The 24,766-nt window shown below is 42.1% G+C and overlaps 1 protein-coding gene across 1 annotated transcript; it reads left to right on the top strand.

Moving 5' to 3' along the window:
- The first annotated feature begins 254 nt into the window (after nt 1-254).
- DUSP29 (dual specificity phosphatase 29) lies at nt 255-23,059 on the top strand. The gene is made up of 4 exons (XM_040563725.1): nt 255-520; nt 6,577-6,790; nt 16,611-16,831; nt 21,317-23,059. The coding sequence occupies exons 2-4, from the start codon at nt 6,606-6,608 to the stop codon at nt 21,463-21,465; spliced, it is 555 nt and encodes a 184-aa protein (XP_040419659.1). The 5' UTR covers nt 255-520; nt 6,577-6,605; the 3' UTR covers nt 21,466-23,059.
- The last annotated feature ends 1,707 nt before the right edge of the window (nt 23,060-24,766 follow it).

Raw genomic sequence — 24,766 nt, 5'->3', positions numbered from 1 at the left:
TATGTGTAGCACTTTGCTTCATTCTTTTGGGGCTCTTTTTAGAGAAAGATTTTTTTGGAAAGACTTGCTCCTCCTCCCTTCCAAGAAATATTTGTACAAAATTAATATTTTTTTTGGTCTAGTGTTAGAAAAAAAATATCCAAAGAACCTTTGCTTTACTGTATCTCATTCCTCTGAGGCACAGCAAGCGTCAGGTTTACACAGGAAAGCACACATCTCTTAGTGGCTATTGCTAGCATGTGGAGCCTGAGCAAAATGTCATGGGGGTGGCATAACAGGGAGCACCACCTTTAAATTCATCTACTTAAACCATCCAACAAAGCAGGCTTTTGTTACTGCAGCTCACCAGATCTCAGCTCAGCTGATGCACTTCGAGTCATGAAAAACTTAGAAACCAAAGCACTGTTTATATTCCTCCCAAGTGTAAACACTGCACTCCAGACAGCATGCACATTGACTTCTGCAAGGAGAACTTTCCAGTGCATAAAACAACTCTCTGCTTAGTCATACTCAAAAAAGCGTAAGTACTTTTTTTGTCCTGAAAGGAAGTATGTAGCTTGCATGCTGGCTAGAAGGGAAAGAACAAAACTTTTCTTAAGAATTCAGGAACTCACTTGATAGAATCCCTCTTGCTATTTCTGGAGACCCTTAGTCATTAGAGCTGATTTTTGTCTCCCTTTAGCACTGAGAAAGTGCTTACATGGAGAAAGGTTAGTAAATTAGATTCAAGTCTTTTGTGCATCTTTCTGAAAGCATATGAGAACTGGTATTCTTCATCCTTACGTCCTGTCAGGTACTTCCCTCTCTTGTACACCATTGTTACAGATGCTTTTTGTTCAAGATCTTATCTTAGGTGGCTATTAAACTGAAAAAATAAGTAAATAAAAATACAAGCATTATTTCTGCAGTTGTCTGGAACCCACAAAGCTCAGGTATGGAACCCTGGAAGACAGATGTTCCCTGATTTCAGTGTCATCTGATTTCAGCACAGCTAAATTCTTCCTACTAAATAACATTCAAATGTCAGCTTTCCATACAACATCAAAACAGAAAACTGCAAACATTTTTCAATAACAAGCACCTCACGCACAAAAATAATTTCTTAACTGTAATTACAGGGTGTATTTTTTCCTCCTCATTTTACTGTTCACCTTTCAAGTTTAATGCTCATGGGAACAGATAAATTCGATCCTTCAGGTGTTTGCAGGATGCTGAAGACCTTTCATTCCCAGCTAAACCAGCAGATTTTGCAATTGCTTGGTATTTTCACAGAGAAGTACCTTTTAGTCAATGCTTATTAGATAAAAAGCATCTGAGTACAAAACTAAAGCTAGTACACACTTGTATACACCAAATTAGATTTAATAAAGCCAGCACTGAAAAAGCCCCACTGGCAAAGATGACTGATGTTAATATGGCCTGGGAAAGCTCCCAAGAGCAGGAAACATGGGTGGTAAAGAACGTAAAATATTCTGCTATATAAATATGGACTGAAATAGGTGTTGAGGCAGGGAAGTCCTGTGGTCAACGTCAGGCACTCCAGAACAGCTAATAGCATTACAGTTGTTCCTTCTGAAGGAAAGAAGAAAAATCACCTTCTGTCTCCATTTTTCTTCCCACCTTTTGTTTAGCCTGTATCTTTGCACACTTGTACAGCACACCACCACCACTGGGCTCCGACCTTACCGGTGATCTACAGCCTGCCTCAGGCACACAAACACAGCCCCACATTGGCAGCCAGGGTACACATGCTTGGGGTGACTGCAGCTATGCAGAGAAACTCCTCCTGGGTCAGGGCTGGAGGCAGGAAAGGGGAGAGGGTGCACAGGTCCGTGCAAAGGACAAAGAAATACAGTCCTTTACTCTGCACCTCCGCTTTTTGTTTTTCTTTTTAAATTTCTACAGCAGACTTGGATCTTAACGCCCAGGCATGAATCTTGCCAAATTGTTTGGCATCTATAATATACAAGGCCTGCACAGCACAAAGAGCCAAAAATATTCAGAAACATAGTATTTTGTGATGCAGATAATGACTTATAGCTTTCAGTCTCAAAGTACTCAGAAACTTCCACCACATCTGGAAAACCAGCATTAGAAATGTACACGCCATCACTGCAGCTCTGACGTTCACATCTAAATATGAGCCTCGATTCCCGCCCCCTATCTGTGGGATTACCGAACCATAGAGCTTGTGGCTGCTGCCTCCATAAGTATTAGCTAACCCCCTGCAGCTCTGGGGTGGCGGAGCACGTCCCTCCTGTTGTACACATCTGAAAAATGGCCCTTACATCCTGCACCTTCCCAAGGCTTTCCTGGAAACATCTGAGTAGTTCAAGGGACCAAGAACAAGGTGCAGAAAGGAAACCTTTAATGGCCGTATCACTGCTCCAGGCACTAGACTGTGTTCCCTCTGTGAATTAAACAGCAGACAGACTGGCAGGTTTTCTTTTCCCCTTCTTACGCTTGCTCTACTCCCTCCCCATTTTGTTAAAAATAAAATAAGCTAAAAAGCACTATAAACAATTCCATTTGGCAGCTGTAGAGTGGATAGCGAACATAAAGAAGAGATTCCTTTGCTATGCCTAATACATGCTGCTTATCCAAATTAGCCACACAATTACTTCTATCAATGCAAAAATAGTTTAATGTTTTTTTTCTAGTGCACAGCACTCGAGAATGACTTAAAATGCAGAGTAATTTGCCACAGTGTATGTCCTGAAGTGGCTCGCTAATGAAAAGAGGATTAACTCTCCATTATTCTGAATTACCATTTTGTGAAATCACTAACAATATTTTCATTTATATACGTATAACCCAAGGGGGAAAAATATTCCAGCCATCCAAGTGATTAACAAATAAAAATCATTAGATAACATGCACTTTGGTCTTATTTATGAAGAGAAAGATTAGGGTATAAAAATGCAGATGACTGAATTTTTATAATCCTTGTTCTGATAATACACTTAAGTCCATGACAGCATAATTGGTGAGCACCAGCAGTTCAGCATTATATTTGCATGCTGGATTGAGAAGCAGAACCTGCAAAATGAGGCAGACAAATTGTGCCAGCTCTAGAAGTGTGCCCTGGTCCCACCGAGGCGTCCCCGGCACGCAGCTGGTGACTGGCCACTGCAGGCGCAGCAGCAAAGGGCAGCTCACGTAGCCTAGCCTTGGTTGGCACAGCAGAGAGCAAGAGAGGAGCTGTGGCTTGGTCACAGGGGAAGGACAGGATGGGGACATGCAGGCTGCATAGCTTTCTGAGGAAGAGAACCTCACTGGGACAACAGCTCCCGCCACCTGACTCCCTGTGCTGGAGCAGCACCTCCAGGAGCAAGCAGGGTGCACTGTCCCTTACAGAATGGGCACAAGGACCAGCCCTACCCCAGATCGCTTTCACATCCAAGGTTACATCCCCCAGCACAAGGCGGCACCATTCTGGCCCAGAAGGAGCAGCAGCAGCAGTGGCAGGCTGCCCCGGGGTACCTGCACAGAGGTAACCCCACATGCCACCCAGCTGCACTGGCCTAATGCCCCGCAGGGGACAGCCTCCCACCCCACAGGTCTGAAAAACACATCTGAGGCTTCACTGTCAGGGCTTGTCTTAGGCAAAGTCACCTGTATATCCACAACAGCAATAAGGACGAGCACCAAAAAAATCCAGTCAATTTTCTTCTTCCTAGTCCAAGCAGGCTGGCCAAGGGAACGGCCTTCCCTCAGCTCCGTTCAGTGTGCGCAGGGCAGTCAGTGAGAGATGAGGTGAGATATATGGTTCCTGCAGAGACACAAACCTCTGTCTTCCTCCCCACCCAAATACTTCATGGGAATTAATTCCAGAGCTCAGGTAGCTCACCAGCCCCTTTCTCCCCCTCCTCCTAGTCAAACTCTGTTACTTCATACTTAGTCTAGAGTCAATCCCAAATACATCTTTTATTAGAGGAATTTCAACTGATGCTTGCTTGTGCTCTAAATCAATTTAAAAATCCCTGCAGTAGATAACATTGGCAAGGAATAAAAAACAAAGTTCAAGGAGCATATGGCTTCCCAGGACAGAGAGAGGAGTACTTCTCATAGGTCCAACTTTTAGAGAACTAACCAAGCTTCAGACTAAAATGGTGTTACAGTACCACAAACGATCGTTTGCAGATGCAATTGTCCTGTTTTGAGGTCTGCAGTCTCAGAGCAGGACTGCTGCTGTAACAGACCCATGTGCTGTGGCTACCAAACATAACTACTGATTTCATTTCTCTCTCTTCCTCCCCTCCCCTTTTACAGAGCCATGAATAAACGCTCAGTCAGTCCCTCAGCATCAAGGCTCTCACGCGAAGATAATTCCTTACTAGACAAATAGTCTCTCTTATCAAGTTCTAGATAACAGCCTGTTCACTTTCAAAGTCAGACAGTGTTAGATTTGTATCTCTGACAGTCCAGCATTATTTACTTTGTTGGGTCTGCATATAGAGTTAACATAACCCTGAAAGGAAAAGGGCACTTCTAGGGAATAGCTACCGGAGGCCCAGAAATGGGACTTCGCGTTACTCACAGGCACATAAGACTGAGCACAAGGCAAGTTTGCTAAAAACAAATTCTCAGAGCCCCTTATGCATCTCAGAGGACCACTTAGCTAAACATCATCATGTTTTAGGAAGCTTGGCTGAAAGATAGATCCCCTTGCCAGTGAAAGCAAGCCAATTTTTGAACAAAGGTGTATATGTGCCAAACAAAAACTGACTCCACAATCTTGCCTAGCTTTGGAGTGCGAAACCAGGCATTGCTTGGCTTTTTCAAGTCCTACAGAGAAACAGAACATGACAGGCACAAAAGAGCCCAAACCAACGAACCGACCCCTCAGGGTATGCAGGATGTCAGTGAAAAAGGGTCATCCTGCTTGCAGGAGAGCTCTGTAACTACCCAGATTTTTGTCATGAAAAGGCCACAAATGTCACCAGTTGCCAACAAAAACAAAATGTGGGAGTCACTACTCTCTCCCTGCAATTTTTTCCTCAAGTAATCAAAAACCTAAAAATGAATAGAATTTGAAAAAACCCTAACCTAAAGTCACCCAACACATCACGTGGGGATGCCAGCTGCCTTGTCTGTCAGGACAGGGCAGTGCCATGCCTGAGCCCATGAGTGCAGCACTGCACTGCTGCAGCTGTACTGCACACGCAGCTGGCACGGTTGCTGCTGGTGCAAGGGTTCCCATGTCACACACACTTCACTGGGTTCCACCCAAGGTGCTTCAGCTGCACAGGACCTGGAAAGTTAAACACGGACTTAAAAAAAGAAAAATCACACAGCAAACTAACAAAATCAGTTCAAGGGACAAGAATGTTCTCATAATTGAACATTCCCTATGTTCCCTGCCACATCCTATGGCAGTGTCTTCGTAACAGCAGGGATGAGGAAGGTCCTGTGACTCAAGACAGTCAGTGGCCATCACATAGACAAGCCTTTAGATTCACCCACCAGCTCCAGGCTGCCCTGTGAGCTCCCACTGCTCATAGTGTCATTGCCCACTTCTTAGTGAGTCACAGCCCTGAAGGGAAGCAGCGAGGATGAAGACCACGTAACTGGGGTACAACTAATGAGCCAGCAACTGAGGGATGCCAACCATATAAGTGAACACTAAATCAGGAGGGCAGCTGAGAAAATCACAGCAGGCAGAAGAAAATCTGGAGCTCAAAGAGGTGCAAAAAGCTGACACCAAAAGATTCAATACTAGCAGATAAATTTGACACACAATAGCATGTCCAAGAAACATGTTGTTCTACACAACCTTAATGATACTCTGATTTTAGCTACAAGTTAACATCACACCATTGTTCCCTTCTATACTACATGCTTATCAGTGCTCCTCCTACCACTCGGTGTGTGTGCATCTACATTTTAAAAATAAAAATAAAAATAAAAATAAAAATAAAAATAAAAATAAAAATAGTAAGCCTGAAAGCCTGGAAGGAAGGAGGTTCTTGCTCCTTAGCAAGAGCCCACCCTGCTAAACAATATTTTGTCAGTCAGTGGGAAGGGAATCGATGCTAAAAAGCAAACTCTTGTTCCCGGAAATAGCCTGCGTGGTTCATTGTGCAGGTCTGCAGTAAGATCTTGAATGTACAGAAGTGGTGCACTCAGCACTGACCTGAATGGGCATGCTCGATCTCACTGGGTTGCTGAAAATCACATACAGGAGAAACCTTTAGGAGACCTGCACTTAATGATAAGACCACATCCTACATTTCCTCCATTGAGTTCTATGAGCTACTCCAGATTCCTTGGATCAGGCTGCTACACCTGCCAAATTCTTACCAGTGGATTTTCCAAGAAACAAATTCCCAGTGGCAATCAAACTTTGGCAGTCACTTCGCCTTTGCTTTTGCTCCTGTTGCTGGTGAGCTCACACAGAGCATTCCTCACCTGGTTCAGGGGAGGCAGAAATCCAGGTGACAGTTCGTGTCTGCCACTCAGCAGGTACATCCACCTCACACCTGGCCAGTGCTGCTCCCAGTGCCCCATAACCAGAGCAGAACTCACTGGCTTTGTGCTTCCTCACCTTAATGTTCTGTTTTGGTTGCATTCCAGCTTCCTGCACGGCCTGAGCACACCACGCCATGGACAAAACGCCATCAGCAGGTTTGAACACTGGGAAGAAAAACGCATACATGGCAATCAAAGTAGATCCCGATGAGGATTACTGTACCCCAGGTGCATTTGAATTGGAGCGACTCTTCTGGAAAGGATGCCCGAAGTACACTCATGTCAATGAAGTCTGGCCCAGCCTCTACATAGGAGATGAGTAAGTGCCCACTACCTCTGCGTAGATGATGAGTAAGCATACATAGTAAATCTCCTCTACATAGGAAATGAGTAAGCTGTACTAGATACAGCTCACAATCAGAGCAAGGTGTTTCTCTCCTCCTCCCTATTAGGTAGTATTGAGCGGTGACAGCCTGTTTTGATGAGCTACTGACAGATACCAGAACTCAGAGCACTTGGTGTGCCACGGCCCTCACAGAACACACGCACACGGTTTGGGTTGCTGCTGCTCCAAGGAAGCACTGGTTGAATGCAGAGGGGTCTGCTGTTAAACACCGAGCAACACAGCAGTCACAGCACTAGCACAGCCTGCAGAGGTTGAAGCTAGTCACTTCCATCTTTACACCACTCATTTTTAAATCATTCATTTCAAATGGTAATTTGTCATTTATCTCCGAGTGAAAGTCCTTCCACAGTTACACTGACTGAAGGGCACTTTCTAGCTCTGTTGTACCATAGCTTTGTGCCATAGCTTAGGTTGGTTTGAACCCAAAATGTAATTCTTGAAAAGTGACTGAAAAGACAGCTGAACTTGCAGTGGTATTTCTGTGCTTCCAAGCCTGTGCCTGCATACATGGAGTACTCTGCATTTCCAAATTGCTCAAGAGATTAAAACAAATGGTACCCTGCTGAAAGGCAAAGCTGCAGAGATGCATCTCACTGATCAGACCAAATGTGATTTGGAAAAAAAAAAAAAAAAAAACAAGCCTGCAAAACAGACTTGGCTCTGCTGAACACAGGACTAAGCTGAAACAGGCTATTCTGACATGCAGAGCCAATTGACACAGCAGACAGGCCATCAGAAAATCCCCCAACCCAAACCCTGAGCAGAGCAAGAGAGCCTTTCTTACCCCTTAGGCATTATTGTTACACTTCCATTTTCTTCTACACCCTTCTCTAACATGACATTTATTTTACACCACCATTCTAAGGCACAAGCAGGAGCCCCACTGACTCCAAAGCTCTCAATAATTTTTTTAAAAGGTCCTAAAATTCATCTGTTACCAGCTTATAAAAGAAGAAAGATACACAGCTTTGGAAGTTATGAGGCTCCTAATATCATTGACCAATTACTTTTGTGGTGCCAGAGGCAACAGAGAGACACACTGGAGATCCGGGCTTTAACCAAGCAGGGGCAGCCACTGGGTGTGTGTGTGTGGGGGGGAGATTGTCCGCTCAAGAACAAGATAAAATAGGTTTCAGCTGTTTTCTCCCCATCCTATTCTGCCCCTTTTGTTAGATATTTCTAGTTCAAGATTCAGCAAAAAGCAACAGCTTCTTCTGGCATTCATTTCCTACTTCCCTGTTCAAAGTCACCAGAACTATTCTGAATGACATGGTTAGGATAATTTCCCTCTTACCTCTGTGATAAAGCTCCAACTTTGCCCTCTGAGCAAAGGGTCCCAACGAGACAACGGGTCTTTGGCCAGCCATAGTTTCTAAACCCAGGACACTCTCCTTTTGGGAGAGGACTGTCTTTCCTGTCATTGTTCCTGTCACGGTGGCTTGTTACACCTTGCAGTTGAGTAACTGCTAAGAGCTGTGACTGAATAAAATGCACACTTCCACTTAGTACAAACTAAGCAGAGATATAGAAAAACAAGCTTCTCAAGAGATATTTACAGCTACACCCATTTAAGCTGGGCAGCTGTTTATTTCTGCAGGGGACAGGTCTTGAGTCAGGAGGAAAAGCAATGGTGCTTCAAGGGGAAACAGGTCCCCCACATGACCAGGAAAAATGAGAAAGCCAACAGGGAAGGAAAAAGAAGCAGGGAATGGTTTTGTGCAGGGGTGAACAGAAGTAAAGCTGCACCAGAAAATGGGGCTCCCAACAAGAGGATGACTATCATCAGCCAGCTGAGGGCAAGCTTGACAGCTAGCACCAGAAAATTCAAGATGAGAACTGGTCTGCAGGCAAGATGCAGGTTTCATTACCAGAACAGGCACTTGATCTGAATAAGGCGAGGTCCAGGGACCTCTAATATTTTTCCTCAGCCAGCTCCACATCTTACCTCTGATCAACAGCTTCCCCTTCAGTGTGTCAGGGGGGTTTGTAATGTTTTATTTTAAGATCTTACTGTAGCCCTGGTCACCGAAGAGCTGCCATGGAGACGTGAACAGATGTTGGGTGTATTTGCATCCTTAGCCATGCTAAATTAAGGTTGATCTTAAAAGAATTCAGTGGAGCTCATCAACAAAATCAAGTGAACACACACATGCAGAGTTTATCTTCAGAGCCTTCACATCTGTGCTTCATTCCTGCCTCCTGCATTTACAAGGTTAACAGGACTTGTGACTGCTTATGGAAATGCTAATTAATTACCCTGACTACGTAACCACATCTTCCATCTAATGCAATACAGGCTATCAAGGAGCCCTGTGAGGCCACTCAATCCCTTTGTTACAAGGCTTCACTGCAGATGTTGCCCAGAGGCAATGAAATCTCCATGAGCCTGTCAGGCCCAGAATAATCAAAGCCTCAAAATATAACAGGCTGTGTTCAGCTCCAATTGAAATTTTCCTCCAGCAAGTTCCAAGGACTTTTAAAAGACCAGACGCTAGAACTTGTAGGAGACAGCCCAGTGATAGGAATAAAGACTGCTTTGCCAAGATTTTGATTCATCTGCTACCAGGATTAGTGCCTGCCTTTGTCCTCCTCACATCCTGAAGCCTTCTAAAGAAATAGAAAAGCAGCTTTGTCTTGCTTCCTTCTCTCACCGGTCACCAGGTTACTTGCATGGGCAGTTTTACTGGCTAATCCCAAACCTGCCTGGTTCACTGCAATCACATGGAAAATCTCTGCCAGACACACAGCTTGTCGTTTCTTCTTTGTGGCTTGACAGTGATTGCCTTGTTGCTCAACACGATGTTTATGATTCCACATTCCTGAGTTTCAGTGAATATTTTAACTAAAGACAAAGAGCTCCTAACATTTTTATTTCCTCTTAGCCATCTTCTACCTCTCATTAGGATTTAAGACAATTTCAAGTCTTACTGTGCTCTCAAACTACTCCCACAGGAAAGGAAATATTCTGGAGACTAATTCCTTACAGCTTAAAAACAAAAACCAGACTTCTGGATAGGCACCTGAACTGAGCTTGCACTTCAAGACAGTGAAGGTCTATGTTTGTTCCTGTAGAGCCCCAGGAGTTACAGTTTTGAGAACAAACACACATAAGGTTCAACAAAGCATGCAGGTAGCTCACACCTACAGATCGGAGCCTATGATAATAAAAATATATAACTTTAAATACGTTCTTGACTCATGCTCTCCCCTCTTTCCCTTCTCCAGAAAACAATACGGTATGTTTCTTTCCAAGTGACTAAGTAGAAAGACAATTTATGTTAATCTAGAAGAAAACAGATGGTACTCACTCAGGGCAACAAACAGTTACCTCCCACTGGTTAGCATTATGAACTCCTAGGACTTATACGAGTATTAATCATAGAAAAATAGGAGAGCATGTAGATTTAGATTAGAACAACACTCATGAGGACATAGTTTCAACTCTGTTAGTATGAGAATCTGCCAACTCTAACAGCAGTTTAACAATCCAGAAAATCAGATCTGTAACACTGGACAATAAACTTCTTAAAACACCATTTCCAAGACAAGTAACACTTGTCATCCAGCCTTCCCCAGACAACGTCCCAGTCTACTGATGATTTCTAACACTTGATGAGGCACACAAGTGACTGAAGTTGGGACCGCGAACTGGCTACATCAAATGTGTTTGATGTCTTTGCTATATAGACAGCTGAGAGGAATTTCCTTTATATATGTTGTATCACTTGCAAAAATGCATGCACACACACACAAAAGAAAAAAAATCCACCATTTGGGGCTAGAGGAAAATTGGCTGCTAAATCTTTTCCTACTACAAGTTATGAAGATCTTTTTCAGTACTTTCAATGGTACCAAAAAATTCTTCTAATTCACACTGAACAGGAGGTATCCACAGAAATGGAGCAACACCTCAGAAGGAAAAGGGGATACAATGCTACACTATCACTAGACTCCCTCAGTGCTAGAGGAAATTGGGTCAGTATTATTGGAAATTCTCTACATCTCTCCTCAGGAGGGAGAGCTGCCAGATTTTCTTAAGAAAGTGTCAGTATTGCCTATATTCAGGATGCTTCTTTTTGACACTGACCATCTGGTAAGTTACCATCCTGCATTACACTTCCCTTCAGTGTTTAAGAAAATGGAAAAGTTTGAGAACAACAATTCCTCTTCTAGTAATGTGTTGCCTCAGATTTCCTTGTGTTTTGTCAATCTGGGTCACATCTATCCGTGGGCTTTAGGAGCCTATGCTGAAACATGCTTACATTGCTCAACCTTTGCACGACGTTTAAGAGACTTGGCTCTACTTAGAGCTTATAAACGTACCAGTTGTCTAGTCAGCCAGTACCAGCTATGAAGAGCTGACTTTCCCGTGGAGGGAGCTGCTCTGCTCACTTTCCTCGTGAGGAATCTCACAGAATTCCTTCCCTTCTTTTAGATGCGCTTGGATTTTTGTCATAAGCCACCTTCTCTTCCCTTTGTTAACTGCTGTTAAGATACTTAATGTGAAGGTGCAGGCTGTGGCCCTTGCAAGTTTTTTTTTCCCTCTCTTCCAAATCCCATTGGTTTGGGCACCTTCCTGACAGAAGTAGCTGGACTAAAGCTTGTTCATGGCAGTATTCTGAAAAGAGAAAAAAGAGAATTGATACACTGGAGATGGCAAATTTAAAGGAAGGATTCTCTTTTACATTATAGCTACTTTACTTATATTGTTGCTTTCAGAAGGCCAAATTTGCTGCAGCACTTGCCTTTTCTTGTACAACTCTTAGCTTTAAAACTGACAGCAGGCACAGTTAAAGTCTTGGGCATGTCCTTTACGTGCCCTTTCACAGCCTAAGAAAGATGGAACCATCTGAAAGCGGATGACATTTTTGTTTGGGTCAGTTGGTCCCTCCGGGTGGTGGTCTGATATTATGAATATATCCCTACGTGAAAGTTATTTCACCTCTGATTTTCGCCACTTAGGTGGCATTCCCATATCAAAGTACTCCCCCTTGCCTCAGAATTTTCAAAGCATCTTTATGAGTCCATCTGTCCCACAGTAAATGCAGGGTCTGATTCAGCAAAGGACTGAGCTTTTGCTTATCCTGCTTTGCTATACAGAGAGGGACTTATGAGTATGCTTAACTTTTAACATATGTTTATGTGCTCTGAATTGAAGAGCTGATGAGTTTTTACACAGGACCAATCTGCCCAGTTCATCCCTTACTAAAATGAATTATACTGAAATTTTAACTGTTATCTCCCAGTGCCACACTTCACCTCCTCTGTGTAGAAACACATTCAGGGCAGCCACTGGAGACCACAACTGCATCATGTAAGAGGAAATCAAGTGCTAATAGCACAGATGGTGAAGATGTACAAAATGAAAACAATTGAAAGAGTAATCAAATGCTTATGGCTTCACCTACACTGGCAATTGTAGCAAACTCCTCTTTACAATGGCTACTTTAAATTCAATCACCATCACAAAAATAGAAATATTAATTGCATTTTATTAGGAAATAGCAGCACTCAAAGTGGGGAAAAAAGCGAATATTGTTAGCTCAACTGTTAGAGTCTGGTATTGAGCCAATTACAAGGGGAAAACTACCTGTGCCACTTTCAGCTGAAAGTGAATTAGAAATTGCACAATAAATCCTCCAAAAAGGTACACGATTCGTACAACAGTCTCTGCTATCTAACTATCCCATGCTATTAGTCACCTCAACCAACTGGATACTTGCAAATATTGATGCTTGGATGTATTCTTTCTGTTCATCTAAAATAATAATGGTTCAAACATGGTAAAAACTGCAAGGAAGATCAAAATTATTCCCCTATTATCCTTGTGATATAACCCGGAGTAGCAGACAAGATGAAACAAACAAAAAAAAAAAAACAGGCTTTGGTTAGAATAAGGAGGCAGTGAAGGATACTTCCACAATAGTATCTACACCACAGATTCAGCTGAGGTTGAAAAGCAAGCCAGTCCTACACAGAAAGCTGGAGCTCACTAGGTGGCTAAAGCTGGTCCAAGCAAACATGTCAAGGGGCACGGTCACATTTGCATTTTCAGGTGTATGGTACCCCTACATGAAAATTAACAGCCTACTTCTAGCTCTCTGCTAACTGGCAGTCAACATGCTGCAGATACAGCATGAACTATATGATGGCAATGGCAGTCTCAACTCACGCAATGCCTGCCCCACAGCTTTTATTATCAAAATAAAAAGATGGATTATGGGAGTGAAAAGGCAGATCAGTATGACAAACAGTGGTTCAACTGGGCAGTTTGCCTAGCTTCTGGGGAAAGGTTTCAGAAGAATTAATAAAGTTTTCAAAAGAATAGCAGAAGCATCTTTTATGAAAACATACTTATCAAGTGTAAGACTCTGGGGATGGAGTGGAAGGAAAAAAGCACGTAAGTGCTTCCGAAAATCTTAGTCTTAGTATATGAAGTTTGAAACCAAGCACTCTCGTTCCTGAAAGAGTAAATATCACTTAAGCTCTCCTTTAAGACACATATTCCAAAGCTCAAGACAGGCATCTCTTGCAATCCTGTGAACACTATTTTATATTGCACAGTAACTGTATCCTAAGCACCAAGAAAAATTGAATATATGCTCTCATGTCAAAAACAGTGGAATAAGTAACTCCCCAGGTATCTCCTTGGTACACTTATAATTTACTTAAAGGAAGAGATTTCAAAGTAGATGATTTAGTTAAGTCTAAGCTCTTACAATGAGCTTTGCATTCAAGGAGCTTGAGCTGATGCATTCAAGGTAGATCTGTTGCTGCTCCTCACTCCCTTTGCAGGCCATGGGCAGCACTGAGTGAGCACAGAGTGTAAGTGAGCGTACAGCCACACTCCAACAGGCCAAGGCAAAGGCCAATCTGAATTCCAATGCAAAATGAACAACTGACTGTCTTGTGTTTAATTAGAAAGAGGAGGAGGATTAATCCCATGCTGGGCCCCAAATTCACAGCATGCAGCTATGTGCAAGGCTGGGTACGGAAGACATGTGACAGGAAGGGGAAAAACAGAAAAGCCTGGGGAACCAGGAAATTTCCTCAAAGCCAGGGCACAACACTAGGCCCTGACCTAAAAAGCATTGGCATTTTAAGCACTGAAAGATTAGGAAGCATAGAAGCAACTGGATGGATATAGGTTTAAGATTTTCATACCAAAACAAATAAATAAGGACCATACACAACCAGCCCAATGCATGCTAACCAACTCCAGGTCCCAGGAGCTCAGCCAGACTGAGCTGGCTGCTTATGCAGTTAGTGAAAGACAGTACCTCTTAATTCTGAACTCCTATTAAAACAACGGGGACACTGAACACTTAAAAAAAGATCCTGAGCCATAGAAAAAGACTGTAAGCACACCTGTCAGAAACACATGCATTAGATGCACTCACTAGGACAAAAGGCAGTCTCCTGAGAACCTAATCTAGGAAAAAGGAAAATTGGATTCCAGGTGAATGTAATAGTGTCAAACGTTAATATGATTATCATGTGAGCTATTCTTTGACATTATCCTTGCTCAGAGCATCATCATCATTTAATTCAAATGCTTTTTATTAGCCTGAGCAGTGCTTGCAGAAACTAAGTTCGGTAGTATCTATAGTCCATCAAAACTTGCTTCAGTTTTCCACTGACCTTAACTACAATGCAATACTACTTGCTATTCAGCATGTAGGACTTGCAGCGATTCTAGCTGAACACAGTTTTCATCTGAAAACACCAATCTTTCAATTGTTGGATTCATGCTTTGGGCCAAGTCCAGTGAATGGAAAACTTTTCCCTCTATTCCAGGATCAAGGAGGCAAAACAAAATAAGACCATTTGGAAGCAGAATTTGTAGTTGACATCAAGCATGTCAATTTGGCCAAAACCCGTGGTTATTCACTACCCCTTTACTCTTTAGACAGTACAACTTTTTAACAGTTTGGGGTTTTATTTTTAGTTTGTTTTTATAAGTATTGGCCATCTTTACAGGCCAACACTTAAATGCCTCTGCTGGCCAAGTATATACAGCACACCTACCTCAAGAAAGAGAATTCTAAGGAGTAAGTCTCCTAAAATGAGGCATAAAAAGAAAAGTCTAAGTCAATCACTGCAACAAGAACACAAAAAGGAGGAGTCAGTACTGTCTAACCTGAGGTGAAGGTAGAAAGTCACAGCACTAGCAGCAAGATATGACTGCCTCTCTGTCCTCTAGAGTCTACTGAACTTAGACAGGGATCACACCACTAACTCAATTTTTATTTACTTTTTAAATCATTGCATGATGGATGTGACATTATTTCATAGTAAAAATGCCAGCAGGGAGCATTCCTGTCCAGAAGGGAATTTCTGCAGCGAGAAGGATCTACTCAGAACAGCCAATTATTATGAGCTTAATTTAAATCAGAAAGAGCATAGGTAAGACCTTCTTCAGCATCTATACCCCAGTTAACTGCTCTAATCACTACATTCTTGACTGCTCAGAGTGGGATTTTGACTTTGACAGAGGGTAGGAAGGTGGAGTCAACTTCAAGCCATTCTGAGCTGTCACCACCAGTTATGAAACACAACAGGTAGCTCAGAATGACATCTTGTGTGACAGCAAATACATTTACACATTGAAATGTTCAGGAAACATTCACAGAGAGAGGTACTCTTAGTTGGAAAAAGCTGTTTCACATCATGCACTAATTCATTTATGGCAGCAGTAGTTAGTGAAAATATATTAACAGAATAAAGCCTATAGAATTATTTCTTTTTTTGTAAAAAGCTCAGTAATCTTCCTATGCACTAATGAAACTTGACAGCTTTTCCAGAACAAAACTTTCCAGAATTAAAAGCTTTCTGTAACACAATTGTTCAGACAAAAATGAATTTTTATGTGCCTGACCACAAATTCTGTACTTTTTGAGGAATTTCAGGTGTCTGGCAAGCACTTACAGCAGGTACTGGACACACAAAAACCTAGGATTTCCTCCTCTATCTCACATCCCTTGTCCGAGAGGAGAGAGAACAAAAATACATATGATATTAAGCTAAAAATATTACTTTCAGCTTTCACTGGAGGCTGATAACCAATTTTCATATCTAGTTCTTTTTCACTTTACATCTCTGGTTTAACCCAACATGACAGTAAAAGGAACCTGATAGGGAGCTGTGACCACAGGAAGGGTGTGGGGTTTTTTTCTTTTTTTTTTTTTTTCCAAGAATAAATGGGGGGGGGGGGGGGGGGAAGCTCAGTAACTTCTTTTAGAGATGAAGAGTTTCTTTTTGAAGAAACTCTTTATCTTACTACTCACATATCACTGACTCTTCCATTAGTTCTGCAATATCAAATGATGGGAGAGAAGGGGAAATCAGTGTTCATGGGTCCTATTTCAAGTTCTGCCACCAATCTGCTTTTACAACCTTAAATAATTCATTCTATTTCTTTCAGTATCTCAAGTTTCTTCTTGTATAAGATGGATATTAGCCAGTATTCCTGTGTTACAAGGGTACCAGGAAAATAAATTCATTTTTAAGGTGTTCCCAGGGCCTGGGAAAGATAGTTAAGAACTACAGAGGGGTCATTCTCCATAAATGACAATATCTTAAAATCTTTACAATGGCAAATGGCTGATTTTTGAAGCATTACCAGTTTCATTAACACTTAGCACATACCAAATCAGATTTTGTTGTTGTTTTTCCTGGCTTGCTGGATGAGTAAGAAGCTTCTTCATTTACAGGACCATTTTTGTTTTAACAGGAAAACTGCGTTAGACCGCTACAGCCTTGAGAAGGCAGGCTTCACCCACATCCTCAATGCGGCTCACGGTCAGAAGAATGTGGACACAGGGCCAGAATATTACCATGACATGGCTGTGGAGTACCATGGAGTGGAAGCAGATGATCTCCCCACTTTCAAGCTCAGCCAGTTCTTTTATTCCGCTTCTAAATTCATTGATAATGCACTTCAGGATGAAAGAAGTAAGGAAAGTGCTGAAATTGGTTAAAAACAGGACAGTTTTTACTCCATCTGATTATAAGTGTAGTTCACCACATCCATCTCTGTGGGAGTGAAACAAGTCCAATACAATATCAGAGAGAATTCAAAACCAGTAGAAGGAAACTATTTGGATAGTGATAGCAACTGGACCTTTCTCACTGCAGTGCAGGGTACCAACCCAACCCAAGAGCCCCTACACCAAGCTGTTGGACAAAGTCCACATCACAATTTGCATTAAGGTCTCCTGTCCAACACAGATTTTTTGTTGTTTTGACTCCTTCATAAACAGCTCAGAGACCACCAGACGTTGCATAGGGTCCTTGAATTAGCTGTCTTTTCCTCAAATTAGTGCCTATTGAGAAAGGTTTAATGAAAACAGGCTGCATAGTGGTGATAGTGGAATACAAGTTTTTTGCAGAGATTTCAGGCTGTCACTCCGCAGCTTCAATCCCTACAAGTACAAAACCCACCTTCCTACCTGGCCATCAGCTCTACCCCAAGCTGTAACACAGATTTCTGTCTGCCATCTACCAAGCACCTGGAGATGGAAACAGCTCTGACAGCAGAGATCTAGAAACATTTTGTTAAAGCCTTTATTATTTCTCAGCTTGATTATACCAATTCATTATTTGCCAACCTCCAGCAGTGTTCTATCAGAAGGTTTTAAACTGATGTGAAGAGCTACAAGCCTAGGCCTCACATTGGCTTTCAATATCACTCCTACTCCTCCCCCCCAAAAATACTTTATCTCAATAGGATATTTTACCAGAAACCAGCAGAGAAACTTAAGACTCCCAGCCAACCTACAAAGACCTTAATACCAGAGAGTCACATATCAAGTTGCTAGTCTCCTGTCAGATTCTGTTCTTGGCTGTTTAGCTCAGCTGTAGCAAGCTACTACCTGGCTTACCCCCAAAAGCCAGCCAGGTCTTTACAATTTTAGCCTTTCAGTAAATGCAGTCTACAGCAAAAGTCTCTTCCCTTGTTTAGAAGAAAGTCTTGAAAGCAGTTGTTTTAAAATCAAAGTCCTAATAGAAGAGAAACAGCTTCAGGAGCTTGCTTACTTGTGAAGAAAAAGTACCTGGCATTGCAAAAAGTCTGTCTGAAGCACTGCCTTTGGGAAGGAGTGGATAACTAAAACACACCTGTGTCTAGCCATGGCTGAAGGCCAGAGGTCAGTATCAAACTGGAGTAGCTGAAGTAAGAAACGCAGACTTCCTTCCTGTTCCTGTAATACCTTTGTCTTCTGCACTGAGGTACAGAAATAAGCACAAGCGAGGCTGCAAAGTCTAGAAAAAACTTGCATCCCAATACCTATAGGGGCAGGGGAGGACAGGACAGGGGGAAGGTCAACCTTCTGGTTTCAAAACCACATCAAAGAACTGTCCAGCACCAAAACAAAAGATCCAAGTCAAATAGTAACTGGATTCATTTCTACCAGAAAAAAATCTGCACTGAAGTAGACCTTACCAGCTGCAGTAATTTCTGTAGCTGCGCACTGACTGCCACATTCACACAGTTTTTAAACAATGGGAACAGATAGCATCCTAACTCTGAATGCACATCTGGTCTAGAAGATGTTGGGCATTTCAAGGGCCTAATGAAACAGCTATTTAACTGCAACATCCTGACTGACAGGAAGCATCCAGATTCCTAAATAATATTTTATAGTAAGTAACCAAGTGCCTTTCCCCAGTGGTAATGAAATAGGACTGCAGAACTCAGTATTTGGGGCTAAACACTTCTGATCAGTAGCATAATTACACCCATTACTATGAAGTCATTACTTACTCTGCATGAGAGTTCAGGAAATGTGAACAGAGAGAAGGGAAAAAAAATGTTTCCACCTTTTGATCAGAACGTGTGAATGAATTTGCTTCATCTGTACACCACACTGCTTGAGGTGTAACCTTCACAGCCAGCTGAGTGACCAAATACACTGACTACATGCCTTTACACAACGCTTTCTGCTGAGATGCTCAGTAATCAATATTGTTGAAACAAGCTGCCACACAAATGAAGCCTCTTCTTCTGCAACAGGCCAGAAAACCTGGCAATTTAGATGCTGCCAAAACAGTTCTAATGTGATAACTCTGACTCTAACTTCAAAATTTTTGTCATGGTTAAGAAGCTCCCTCATGAGAGCAGTATTTGCAGACTTTGAGCATGGACAGATGGATGTAAGAAAGATGAAAACAGCTCAGCTAGAAGAGCAAACTTTAGAGGCAAACTCAAACTGTTCACAATCATGCATGCTATCCTTCAGCTGTGCATAAGGATTTCCCAAAACACAGAATTCAGGCCTTAGGACAGCTTAAAATTTTATACCAGGGAGGCTGGTATGAAAGAAAAGGCACTATTTTAAGGGACTTCTAAGTTCCCTTCTATGCTGCAGATTTAGTACTCATTCTCTTGGTGCTTTTGTTCCTCAAAATGTAAAACGGAAAAGAATAGGATTTTCTTTTCATGTAAAGATGTCGTGGCAAAAATTACCTTAGAGATGGATTAAAAAAATAAAAGCAATGTGAGAAGAAAACATGAGATAGATGTAAAGACCTAAAGCATTTTACCAAAGACACCTCAACATTTACCACTCCATCTGGCTCTGGAAAGTAAATGCTACATCTAGACAGATTTTCAAGAAGCACAAGCCCAAGCTAAGTGACAAGAGTAGTTCGGGGACCTGTCACCACTCAGCAGACCTCTGGCTCTACGTACTGCTATTTTATGTTCTCCAAGGTGCAACTGAATATAACTGGCCAAAATCAGAGAGACTGCGGGAGGATTCCCTCTTGGGGAAAGACGACTTAGACTGGTCCTTACCATCAAAACTGAAGAGACCACAGAGCAGGACAGAAGGGCTATGGCTTTGCAGAATAGTACCAGCATTTTGCTGTAGTAGGCAGTCAGACTTTGAACATACACAAAAAAGCAAGATCTTCATTTTCCTACAACAAATGGCATTTCAGAAAGTTGTATGGCAATTTTTTGCCTTTGTTGATATAATACAAAACTACATTTTCTCCTAGATCCCTTCCTTCCCACACACACAAAAGCGAAGCTTTCCTTGTCCTATCTTGTATTTTATCACCTCAACAGCAACCCATTTACAAGGTAGGAAGCTGTAAATAGAAGCATGAAGGGCCAAACAAATGAGAGTTTTCATCCATTTCAAATATTTGGAGTAATAATAGAAGGGATTATCATTTTCCAAGAGAGGAAGAAGCACTTTTAGTTATCAGACTGGAATTTTGCCAAGATGCCTCTAAGACTATCTGCTGGGATTAGGATGCAGACTGTAACCATTAATCCTCTAGTGTTGGCAGTTCTTGATGCATCCATTACACAGCAATGCTACTTGTGCCAACACATCCTCTTGTGCCTGGAAGCAGAGGAGTTAAATTGGCAGGAGTCATGTCTTTGTACCTAACACTTCTCACTAGGCATAACTGACAAACTATTATTGGCCCTGATAGGACTTTTTTTTTTCCTGTGGCAATTCAGCTTAACAGGGTGTCAGAGCGCTCCAGATCTACTTTTTTCAGTAGTTCAACCCTTTGTGTGACTCCCTGAAGGGCTTTGCATCATTTTGGAAATCTTTTGAAGTGTTTTGAAACCTGTCAATCAGACCCGAACCCACTTACTATTACTCTTCCTCCACACGTCCCTGGACATGGAGAATGCTGCATCCTTGCTAGTACCTTAAAGCAAGGGCTTTCTGCCACTGGTCCAAAGGTAAATTAAGCAATGTCACAAAACTAAAACATGAACCACATCTATCCAGATACACACAAAAAAAATATGTTAGCAGAGACTCTGTATTTACTGTATACAAAACAGGCACTGCTTCAAGGAAGTGATTCTATAAAACAATCAGAAGTGGGTGACAAAAATCTTACTGTCATTCCAAATGACAGGGTACAGTTCACTATCCAGAGAAGATCCCAAAAGCAGCTTCTCTGCAGTTTAAGAGACGGTTTCTTTCTGTCCACCTGGTGGTCTATTAAAGTCTCCAGCCTTTCTTGCCTTCTGCCCTCAAAATATTATTACTGCGCCTTAATGAAGCCATGTCAGCTATATGTTACAAATCAAGTACTTGGGCCAATTGATCAAGTGATGTGATCTAGATCTTGAAGGAAAATGGTGTCAGACCAAAAAAAATTTCCAATTCTGTCAGCCCCTAAAGCATTTGTAAACAACTGTTGCAGAGATAAAATTAAAGATACCTGGTTTAGGATTAAAAAGGCAATCTCCAACGTAGACTCTGTTCAGGTACTACAGAAAGCCTCAGTTTCCCCACCTGTAAAAAGATGGACCTTACAAAAATGCTGGTAAGGGTAGTCAACCCCCCAAACGGAACAGGCACTACAGAAAGCATCACTATCAAAAAAAACAACAACAAAAAGCAAACAAACAGAAAAAACATGCCATTTTCTTCTCTGCATAATCTCTCTTTGTTTCCGCAGATAAGGTCCTGGTTCACTGTGCTATGGGTCGCAGCCGGTCAGCCACACTGGTCTTAGCTTACCTGATGATTTACAAGAACATGACAGTGGTGGATGCCATTGAACAAGTATCAAGGCACCGATGCATCTTGCCAAACCGGGGCTCTTGAAGCAGCTGAGAGAACTGGACATAGCGTTGGCATTGCAGAGGAGGAATACCAAAAACAGCCTACCATCCAATGATGACGAGACCAGCACCATGATCTAGCATTGCTCCTGGCAGGACTGTGCTACTGGAAAAGAAACTTCATAAAAGGAGGGGAGGAAAAGGTGTAGTTAATCACACAGTCACAAGGATCTTTTGTTATCTGGAAGGAAAAAACATCACAGCCATTTCAAATGGTGTCAGGATGGGAAAAGACGGGAAGCCAAATTTAAAACGCTTGTTCTTAGGATATCCTAGCTTTAACAGTTCCACATGACATCAACAAATAAAATCTTCTCTGTAAAGGCTTTGCAGCACAAAAGCAGACACAATGTAAACAAAACCCTATTCTGAGTATCCCCAAAAATCCTGATCCTAGTCCAAGCACATGACCTTTAAAAGAGAGAAACTAGCCATTCCTGAAGAGCTTTTGCAGGAAAAATGCTGAAATAGTTGCAGCACAGATGAAGTGTTTAGTCCCAGAGTCCTGAAGGATTTCCCAGGAGTTTGCCTTTTTACATTGTTTCCAGGCATCCCCATTTCTTCACATAATCTAGGGCAGCACAGTGTTTAGAGAGCCTCCAGATGAGGATCAGCTATCCAGTCTTCACAACGGACTTAACAGCACAACATGCAAGCTAGAAACAAAGCAAGATCCTTCAAAAGATGATCAGATGCATAAGCAGATACAATGGGTAACAATTCAAGGAGATATACAAGCATGACATTTTAGCAGTTTCAGTTTTGTTTCTCCTAAATGCTTCAAATGCCTGAATTTTAAAGAAATCCTACACATACATTATCCAAGTCAATTTACTAGGCCACACACAGACACACACACACAAAAAAAAAAAAAAAAAAAAAACCTATCTCAGTAACCTAACAAAAGAGAAAGCTGCTGCCGTGCTTCCAGACACCAGTTACCAAATGTTTCCTCCTGTCAGCTTTAGTCACCCCAATACATTATTGTGCTCAAATACAGTTGCTAAGGCTATTTATTGACATTAGTCCAAATATGCAAATGGCGATACCAGATCTACTTTTCCATCTACATTTTTTCAATTTATTTGATACAAGTAACAGCAACCGTGTTTAGATAACATACGAGCTTTGTCACCTCAATGATATTTGATCTTCTTGAAACATACTGTAGAGAGGGATCAAAATTAAACCATGTTTACCTTTCTTCCATCAGTGAAAAGGTCAAGTCATCACTCTCTCCAGCGGAATTTTGCTTAATTCAATGTATCAGGCAAAAGCTATTTACTACCCCATTGCGTGAGAGGAATGACCCAGCCAGCAAGTACAGGAGAGCTCTTGCCTTTACCAGCTGGAAAAATCTCTGTAATTTTGGTGCAGCACGGACTGTAGGAGTCTTGGATTCTTTTAAAAAAAGAAAATAAAACACACACACAGGTGGGGCAGAATTGTGCCACTGAGTTCTGTGAGTATTAATCGACAAATCAAACAGAACAAAACAGAACTTGAAATCCTTTTTTGCAGATGTTAATAGTTCTTTACCAGCTTAGCATCTCCAGCATGAAGGCCTTCTATTCATTATGTCCAGCAGTAACACTGCAGCCAAGGCTGTAAACATGCATAATGCAATGCTTTTAACTTCTCACTTGTATTTGTGTGTAATAAATACCTTACCCACAAATTCTCAGAAACAGCAGAAGACAATAAATACAACTAGACTACTGTTAAAAAAATATAAAAGTGATGATATGAAAAATATTCATGACTGGAATACACAGACTCAGGGCCTTCCAACAAAGTCAGTCTCTTTTCACATGGATTATTAAAACAGAAATCTAAGGCAACTCAGAAGAAGCCATTTCTCAGTACAAAAATAACCAAGCAGTCAACATGTAAGTTTTAGTCCAGAAATCCTTGGAAAGGTCCCTCAACTTTTTCTATCTACCTGAAAAGACCTTCAAATGCACCTTCTCAGAGCACCTCACTGTCTACTGCAACTAAATTCACAACGCAGACATCCAACAACTCTCCCAGCCTTATGTCTGACACGTGCATTTCAGACATGGCCCTGGTCTTTCATTTACCCTGATGGAGAAAGCTGAACGCCTTCGCGTCTAGGGAAGCAGTCTATTTCTTAGCATCAGCCTTACAGACAGGAACTCTGTATCAAATGACCTACTAAAATACAAAAAATATCTGCTTCAATTTCCCTCAGTCAAGCCATAGGTTATTCATTCTTCTACCCTGCAAGATAGCTTGCTGACTCCTGTAACTGGAAGAGGATAGCTGATTTGCATTCCTAATTGTACGTGAACGAGGTTTTATGGGGCCTGGAGATGGGTGTTTCTTTTGCAGACTTGTGAAAATACATGGGGAAAAATATATATATTTCCTGGGGGCTCTACCACTTTACGTGGAAACTGACAGAGCCTTCAAACAGCCACCTCCCAACTACTGATACCAAGCAAAATACTAGAAACTCTTACGTAGCTCCCACTCGTTTTGTCCTGCACAGCAGATTAAGCAACTGGCAAAAGGCAACACTGACACAGCAACCAAAAAAACTTAAACTACAATTTCCAAAGTACAGGATTCCAAGCTACTCAGAAATTAGGAGCTGTCATTCTAACGTGGACATGAAAAACAGGACTAAACAAAAATAAGTATATCCATAACATACTGCATTTCATTGCTTCTACACATATTACTTGAAGGTCTTAAGCATGATCACACAGAATCAAAGTAGGTCAAGGTTGCAAGGGACCTCTGGAGGTCATCTGGTCCAACCCCCTGCTCAAGCAGGGGACACCTGCAGATCGGTAACCAGGACCACATCCAGGCAGCTTTTAAAGACCAAGGAAAGAAACTTCACAACCTCTCTGGACAACCTGTACCAGTGCTCAGTCACCCACACAGCACAGAAGTGCTTCCTGATGTTCAGAGGGAACCTCCTGTGTTCTAGTTTGTGCACACTGCCTCTTGTCCCAGCACTGGGCAACACTGAAAAGAGCCTGGCTCAGTCTTGGCTGCATCCTCCCTTCAGGTATTTATGGACTTGGATAAGATCCTCCTGAGCCTCCTCTTCTGCAGGCTGAACTGCCCCAGTTCTCTCAGCCTCTCCTCATAGAAGTGCTCCAGTCCCTTCATCATCTTGATGGCCCTCCACGGGACTCTTTCCAGTATGTCCAAGTCCCTCTTGTACTGAGGAGCCCAGAACTGGACACAGTATTCCAGGTCTGGCCTCACCAGTGCTGAGCAGAGGGAAAGGATCACCTCCCATGACCTCC

Source organism: Cygnus olor, chromosome 7, assembly GCF_009769625.2.
Source record: "Cygnus olor isolate bCygOlo1 chromosome 7, bCygOlo1.pri.v2, whole genome shotgun sequence".
Taxonomy (NCBI): domain Eukaryota; kingdom Metazoa; phylum Chordata; class Aves; order Anseriformes; family Anatidae; genus Cygnus; species Cygnus olor.
Note: the sequence above shows the minus strand (reverse complement) of the source record. Positions and strands in the feature narration are given on the sequence as shown.